The 8,221-nt window shown below is 56.4% G+C and overlaps 1 protein-coding gene across 1 annotated transcript in view; it reads left to right on the forward strand.

Moving 5' to 3' along the window:
* CCDC63 (coiled-coil domain containing 63) overlaps positions 1–8,209 on the forward strand; it is a 30,083-nt gene extending 21,874 nt beyond the window's left edge. The window contains exons 8-10 of the mRNA XM_046641018.1: positions 2,667–2,741; positions 6,218–6,410; positions 7,839–8,209. Of these exons, the coding sequence (XP_046496974.1) occupies positions 2,667–2,741; positions 6,218–6,410; positions 7,839–8,164 (594 nt within the window). The 3' untranslated portion in view covers positions 8,165–8,209. The remainder of the gene's footprint in view (positions 1–2,666; positions 2,742–6,217; positions 6,411–7,838) is intronic.
* Positions 8,210–8,221: the final 12 nt, after the last annotated feature.

Genomic DNA, 8,221 nt, shown 5'->3' on the forward strand with positions numbered 1-8,221 from the left:
GGGGGGGGGGGGGGGGGGGGGGGGGGCACCTTATGTCCCAGAAGCGGGGTGACGGCGACAAGCCATCGCTGAGGGATGTGGGGACGCCGGTCGGAAACTGACCCGACCGAGAAGTGATTCCTGAGCAGAAGTGGCCTCGATGGCCCCATTTGCGCGACGGTCCCCGCTGCTCCCCTGGCTCCACAGCCCGTCTCTGGCGTTAGGGCGGGAAGGGTGGGCGAGCCCCTGCCCTCTCCGGGTTTCCCCTCGCAGCTTCGCCATCTGTAGGACCATATCTGGACCAGAACAGTAGCTTCTGAGGTCTGTTGTTAAGTTTCAGATCTGCGCCTTTTGGGGCTTAAATAGAGCTGCAAACAGCTATTGAATAAGTCCTGAAAACACTCGTTTCCAGTGGGAAGGCTGAACGTTTTAAAAATCTTATAAGAGAAAGATGTGCTCGTTGTAGAAAATTTGGGAACTACCTAAGGATAGAATTTGTTGCCTAGAGACAATCATTGTTGATATTCTGATATATTTCCCTCCGAATTCTGTGGGGTTTTTTTGGTGATGCTTTTAAAACTTAACACAGTGATTATCATATAGTCTATAAAGTCGTATATTCTGATTAGAAAAAAGCTCCTTTAGTTGCTTGTTCATCCTGCCAGTATAGACGGAGCCCTAGGATGTGCCAGGCACTGTTCTGGACACTAGTGACGTGCGGGTGAACAAATGGGCCCAAAGACCCGCTCTTGTGGGGCTTCTGCTCTGACAGAGAGAAACGGACAGTAAACAGCAGCCTAGTAAATACGGGAGTTATAGTGTATATTAGAAAGTGAGAAGTGCTATGGATAAGAGATGAGTGGAGCAGGTTAAGAGGGTTCTGGAGCCAAGTGACGGCCCAGGCAGTTGAGAAGTTGAGATCTGAGCAGACTTGCAGGTGAGGGAATAATCTGTGCAGATCTCGAGGGGGGGTGAATGTTCCAGGCAGGGGGAACAGCTAGTGCAAAGGTCCTGAGGCAGGGAAGTGTCAGCAGGCGAGGGGCCAGGAGTGGAGAGAGAGAGAGACGGCAAGGGGAGGAGATGACGTCTGGGAGGCAGGGATGTCGTGGGAGTTGGGAGCATGTTTCTGGAAGAGTTCTTGGAGGTTATTCTGAGAAACAGAGTCTGTGGGAGAGTTCAGAGGAGAGGAGGAGCAAATCGGACCCAGGTTCTCCACGCAACTTGGCGAATACTAAGTGTGAATATAAACCTGGAATCAAGCAGATCCCCTCCCCTGGGCGTAGCGCTGGTTGATCTTTTGGGCAGAGTTCCTTCTGGGCATTTTCTTTTTCCTTTAAAGATCGGAAGGCTCACTTCTTTTAAGTCTTTTTCCAAAATAAAATAATTATGGTTCTGATTGCAGAGATAATGTCTATGCCTGTGGGAAAACGTAATTCAGAGAAACCTAAAGAAAAAGTACCGGTCACCAATATCACCACTTGGACAAAATGCCCATTCAGATTTTGGTGACATTGTTTTATAAAGACAGTGTGTGCTTGCTCTGGCGCACACGCACACACACACACACACAGACACACAGACACACACACCGAGATGCCCATTTCTAATACCAGGATCATACGAGAGTTCATGCCGTTTTGTAAACTTTTTCTTCCCCGACCACGCCTGCTCGATGCCTCCCCACGTCTTCTTTGTGCTTCTTCATGGCTCCTGGGGACCCTGCAGGCTCCGTGGTAGAATCACAAGATGCTTCTTTAAGACGCAGGTTCCCCAGGCCCCATCCCATCCCCGCAAACCCGGATTCCCTGAGAATGGGCCAGGAATCGGCATGTTCCCGTCTTTTTATTTGAGCCGCTTTTCCCCCATGAGGTGAAGGTACCATGGCTGGTTGAACTGATCCCCCGTCCGTGGACATTTAGGATGTCCCTAACTGGGGGACGTTACAAACAACGACAAAAGGGCCAGCTGCGAGCGGCGGCCTGTGCCCCGTGTCCTGCTGTCTGCACGGCGCCGGTGCCTGGGGGTGGGGTGCTCGTCCGAGGCACCTGCCTTGCGTCCGGACGCCCTGCTTTCGCCCAGGGGTCCTCGGGTCCGGTCCCTGGACCTGCAGCAGTGGCGGCATCTCCGGGGGGCTTGTGAGAAACGCACGTGCTCGGGCCCCCGAGCTCCTGGGAAGCTGGGAGCGGCCCCGCAGTGGGTGTTTTCCCGAAGCTCCGGGTGAGTCCGACCTCGGGAGCCCAGCTCTGGAGCTGCCTGTCCCTCACAGGAGCCTCCAGCCACACGCAACCCTTCAGGTTTCAGCTAACTGAAATTAAATAAAATGGAAAAGTTCGTTCCTCTGTGGCACTAGCCACATTTCGAGGGCTCAGGGCCCACGTGTGGCTGGTGGCGGTCGTGCAGGATGGTGCGTGTAGGACATTGCCACCATCGCAGAAAGTTCTCTTGGCCGCACTGTTTTAGACACTTCTCCAGACAGGATGACCACACGCGCCATGCCCTCATCCTCCTTTTAATTAAGAAACATCAGAAAGGGCCTCCGTGGGCGTAAGAGGGCCCCGGGGTCCTGGGCTCCTGGAAACAGAGACCTCAAACCGTCCTCAGCTCCCTGGGCCTGGGCTTAGTTTTAGGGGGGTAATGGGGGGGCTCGGGCACCCACTTTCCTCATGGTCCCGTCCTCTCCCGAGCAGAACGAGATCATCCGCCTGCGATCCCAGCAGAAGTCCTCCCACGACAACAGCCGCTCCGTCCTGAGGCAGCTGGAGGTGAGACGAGGGTGGGCGTGGCTCGGGGGCTCCGATGGCTGTCTGTCCGTCTGTCAGGCGGCCTGTCGGTCGGTTCCCAGAAGGAGTAAGGCCTCTGCCCTACGAGTCTACTGGCCCGGGTCATGTCTGGATGTGTCCCGACGCTTTGTCACAGGTGCCTCTGTCACAGACACTGCTGCAGGGTCTTGCCCCCGGCGCCCCGTTGTCCGTTTCAAGGCCTCCCCCCTTCAGGGAGCCGGCCCAGGCCCTTGCGCCTGGCGTGTCGTCCCCAAGGCACATTCCAGACCCATCCCTGCCTCAGCCTGTTCTCTCCCTGGTCCTGGCTCGGCCTGTCATCCATCAATGATGGTCATTGCGAGCAGTTACTGTGTCCCAGGCACGGGGCCACGCGCTCTGCCCGCACGATCTCATTTCCTGCTCACGGCAGCCCTGTGAGGGAGCTGCGCTGATCTCTCCGTTTTACAGATGAGGAAACTGACCAGCATTGTGGAGCTGGGGTGCAGGATGAGCTCGGCACTGTATTCAGCCACCGACAGCAGGGGCCCAACGTGACAGTGGCCTGAGCAAGATAGACGTTTATGTACTTTGTCAAGAAATGAGTCGGGGGGCCGGCCCCGTGGTTGGGTTCGGTACACTCTGCTTTGGCAGCCTAGGTTTGTGGGTTTGATCTCAGGCATGGACCTACATGACCCGTCAGCCATACTCTGGCAGCGTCCCACATATGGAGTAGGGGAAGACTGGCACAGATGTTAGCTCAGGGCTAATCTTCCTTAAGCAAAAAAAAAAAAAGGAAAAATGGCAACAGGTGTTAGCTCAGGGCTAATCTTCCTCAGCAAAAAAAAAAGACAGAAAAAAAGAAAGAAGTCTGGAGACAGGCACTTCAGGGCTGGTCATGATGTCATAGGTGACCCTGGCTTCTCCTTTCTGTTTTGCCATCTTTAGTGTGTGGCTTACATTCCCAAGGATGCCTCATGGTTGTATTACAGCTGCCAATGGTCCAACCACCACATATACATTCCAGGCAGGAAGTAAGCGAGGGAGGCAGGAAGGCCTTGCTAACTGAGTTAGCAGCATGAAAGCTCTTTCTCTGAACTCGCAGCCAGTGGCTTCTGTGTTTGCATCTCACTGGCCACCCCTATTGCAAAGGAGGGTTGGAAACAGAACTGTGAGCCGGGTGCAGGCCACCCCGAATGCAGTCAGGGTTTCGTCATTAAGGTATAAGGGGAGCGTGGATAGCAAACGTCTGACAGAGCGAGGAACGCAGAGGGTCGGACTGCAAAGCCCTGTTCTGATCAGACAGTTCGCAGCTCGGGACCTGCTCCGGCTCGTTTCCCTTCCCCGAGCCTTATTTCTGTTCTCCGGGCCGCCCAGCACCCAGGTGCCCCCTTGGGGTGGGACGGGGGCTGCTCTGCACCTCAGGGTTTTGAAGGCCTCGGGGGGCGGGCCCGTCGGCCTGAAGTCCTCCAGCAGCTCTCTGTTCCCCTGGCTTCAGCACGGCTTCCCTCTTTTCAGACTCAGATCCTCTAAGCGGAGAACCTGTCTTCACAGCCCGGCTCACAGAGCCCGTTTTCTCGCCCTCTGTCGAAGCTCGCTTCCATCACCTCTGTTCTGGGACCTTTCCCCACGCCTTCCATCTCATCATCTCCTGCCCCTCTGGGAGAAGCGGGGGCCCAGGCCCTTCACAGGAGGGGTGCAGCATAGGAGTTAGGAGGCCCTGGGAACAAACGCTTGGGTGTGACTCTCAGGAAAGCTACTTCAAGCTGTGTGACTTTGAGGCAGTGACTTAACCTCTCTGAGCTCTGTTTTCTCACCTGTAAAAGGAGCTCATAATTCTCAGTTAGGGCTGTGAAGGTTGAGTACACTCACGCAGCACACACTCGGGGCGCCACTGGGCCGGGAGCTGTATGTGTGGCCACCATTTCTCTTGTGGATCCCAAGCCGCTAAAACCTCAGGCCACCGCCACCTGGTTACGGAATAGCCGCCCGAGGACAGAGCTGACCCCGACGTTTGGGCTCAGACCTCTCAAGACGTGGGAGCCCGGGCGGGGTGGGGCGCGAGGATGATGTGGGTAAAGCACCCAGGACGGTGGGGCGCAGCTGCTGGTGTGGCCGGTGCACCCGGCTCTTTCCTCTAAGCCTGCGCCTCTAACGCGGTGTCAGGAAAGGGCGGGCGATGCCGCGGGGACGGAACATTCCAGCAGCCGGACCGAGGCAGCCGCCTGGTGTGGTGGCTGGAGACGGTGCCAATCCGGGCCTCGGAGCCTCAGTTTCCTCACCTGGAAAGCAGGGCGGTTCACAGGGCTGCCCCTCTGTGTCCTTATTTGGGATGCTGCGTGCAGAGCCCCGGGGACGGGCGCGGTCCTCACGGCCCAGCTGAGGCCTGGGGGTCGGGGCCCCACCCCGGAGGGGACTCAGGGTCCTGGGGCCACTGCATCTCCATCTCGGAGTCTGGCCAGGCACACGTGATCAAGGCTCCCGGTGACGCCACCGTGGAGCCGAGATGGTCTCAGAGGGGCTCTCAGACTCCACGGGGTCGGGGTCACCGCGGGCTCATTAGGACTCGGCCCCCGCCCCCTCGAGAGCCGAGAGTGCGGCTCCCACAGTCCCCAGGAGGCCGGCGCCGCCGTGCTGGGACCCCACACCCAGAGCCCCCCGGCTGGAGCAAGACCTTTAAATTGCGGGTGAAGTCGGTTTGTCGGATTGCAACCAGCATTTAAAGATAACAAGACAGAACAGAACAGAATAGAAAACACTGGAACACACAGTAAAAATACTGATTTGTGAAACTTTCATTTGATTAGATGATATATATAAACACACACACACGCACCCACTTATGTAGGTATGTGTGTATTATTGGACTACAATGTAAATTATATTTCTTTCTGTGGGCCACAGTTTTTCAAAAAATGAGACACCAGTATTTTAAAAAATATTGCAATCCGGGGACCAGCCCAGTAGGGTAGAGGTTAAGTTCAGAGCACTCTGCTTGGGTGCCCTGGGTTCGCAGGTTTGGATCCCACGGGTGGACCTACACCACTCGTCACTCACATACAAAATAGAGGGAGATACGCACAAAAGTCAGCTCAGGGCTAATCTTCCTCAGCAAAAAAAAAAAACCAAAAAAAACCCCCCCACACACAACCATAATCTGGTACATCTGTAGACACACCTACATATAGATGTAAGTGAAACGAAACATACATTGAACAATATTTACCCTCACTGCTTGCAATGCATACTAGTATTTTCTCTTCCTTTCTTTTCTGTTCTGTTCTGTTTCATTTTTCAAAAGTACCGAGTGAGGCCCATTAAACTGATCTTCGCCCCCGTAGAAGTTAGAAAACTTGCAGAAATTGGAGAGTCTGGCTCCAGAGGGCCCCGAACCCTCATTCCGTCTGAGAGTCCTCAGGGCGGGGAGGGCCCCCCGGGGGCGGCCTGGCTGACCTGGGGTGGGCCTCGGGCTCTGCCCCCAGGAGAAACTGAAGAGGACCACGGAGGAGGCGGACGCGTACGAGAGCAGCTACCGGGAGATCAGCAAGACCCTGGAGCAGCTCAGGAGCTCGGTGGAGAATCTGTTCAAGAAGATCAAGTGCGACGCCACTGAGATCCTGGTGCATCTGGGGGAGACAGGGGCGGTCACCGACACCAACCTTCCACAGTACTTCGGTGAGTCGTGGGGCCGCGGGCTCTTAGGAGCCGTTTCCAGAGTTTTCTGCGACCAGGCATGAGGACTTGTTCCTTTGGAGGCAGTGAGCCTGGCGGTGAAGCACCTGGGCACGAAGGCCAGCCTGCGGGGTGCAAATCCCGCCTCTACTCTCACTAGCTGTGTGACTCTGGGCAACTTTCTGAACCTCTCTGTGCTTCAATTTTTTCATCTAAAAACAAAAAATGGGGGGGGGTAAACCCAGTATTTACCTCGTAAATTTGTTGGGAGGATTAAATCAATCCATAGTTCTTAGAGAAAAACTATATGATCATCTAAATAGGCACAGAAGAGGTGTTTGAGAGCAGCATCAATTCATGATAAAAACTGGACAAACGAGAACTGGAAGGGAAGTTCTTAACTGATAAAGGGTGTCCACAAAAACACTGCCCCCCCCCCCCCAGCTATTGTCCTACTAACATCCCCCCACGAAGTTCTCACTCTGAATCCAGGAGGCTCTCGAGATCCCATAGCAAGTTCCAGATGCAAATGCGTTTGGCCCTGACTTTCAGACAGATGAGCAACGGCACAGGCACTGGGACGTTTATTTAAAAAATCATCCAACTCCCGTGGTCCCTGAACGCACCTCCTGAGCATCCAGACGGCGCGGAGGCACAGCCAGATTCGCTGAGCTGGTCCTTCTCTCCACGCCCCCCGGCCCCACAGCTTGCCAGCTCCCCCAGGGCAGGGCCGCCCCGTTGTGTGTGGCTTTTCCTCTCTGCATCGGTGGCCCCGGCACAGTGCCGGGCAGGGTGGGCGTCCTGCCATCATCGGTGGATGAATCAGTGACTGAATGAATGAGTGACTGACTCTGGTGACTGCCTGGGGCTCTGAGACACAACGGGAAGGGCAGCTCCCCGACGTGAGGCAGGTCCAGGAGACACTCCTGCAGGTGGGGCGACCTGACCCGAGTCTCCAAACACCAGTAGGGGCCACTTGGCGAAGGGTGGAGGAAAGGCATTTTGGGTGGAAGGAACAGCATGAGAGAAGGCCTGGAGGCCTGAGGCAGAAAGAGCGCTGGGCCAAGTCGGTAGTTTCAGGCGGGGCTGCCGGTGGCTCCCAAGCCTTAGTGTAACCGCTGTTTCTCTACCTTCTTTCCGTTATCGCCTCCTGAGGAGCCTTTTTGACATTCTTTCCCCATGAAGTTTTACCGCTGTCCTAAACCGTGTAGCTGTCTACACTGCGTGGACCTCTGTGCTTCAGACCGCAAAGAGTCAGGCATTTTTGCTTCTCAAGAACCAGGCTTGGCCCCTAGGGGTGATGCTGCCCCATTGAGGCGGCGTGGTGTACCCCGAGAGAACCCCGTCCTCCCAGGGTCTGGAGACCCTTCCAGCAGGGCGCCCCGGGGCCCGGGCCCAGCAGCCAGCGTGGCCCTGCTCGCTTCTTTCCAGCCATCATCGAGAAGAAGACCAACGACCTGCTGCTGCTGGAGTCCTACCGGCGGCTGCTGGAGGTGGAGGGCGCCGAGAGCGAGGTCCCGCCCGCCTTCGTCAACCCCTTCTGGGGCGGCTCCGCCCTCCTCAAGCCCGCGGAGCCCATCAAGGTCGTGCCCCCCATGCTCGGGTCCGACCCCTTCGGCGACAGGTTGGATGACGGTGAGCTCTCCTTGCCGGGTCTGCGCGGGTCTGTGTGGGTCTATGCGGGTCTGTGCGGGTCACTGGGTGGGGTCCCGGGGAGCCTGTGCAGGGGCGTCGGCAGGGCTGCTCTCTCCCTGTGAGTCTCGTGGGGCGTCAGTTCCCGGGGGACCATCAGCTCCAGGGGCGCGGTCAGTTCC

The sequence above is a fragment of the Equus quagga genome, chromosome 15 (genome assembly GCF_021613505.1).
Source record: "Equus quagga isolate Etosha38 chromosome 15, UCLA_HA_Equagga_1.0, whole genome shotgun sequence".
NCBI lineage: Eukaryota > Metazoa > Chordata > Mammalia > Perissodactyla > Equidae > Equus > Equus quagga.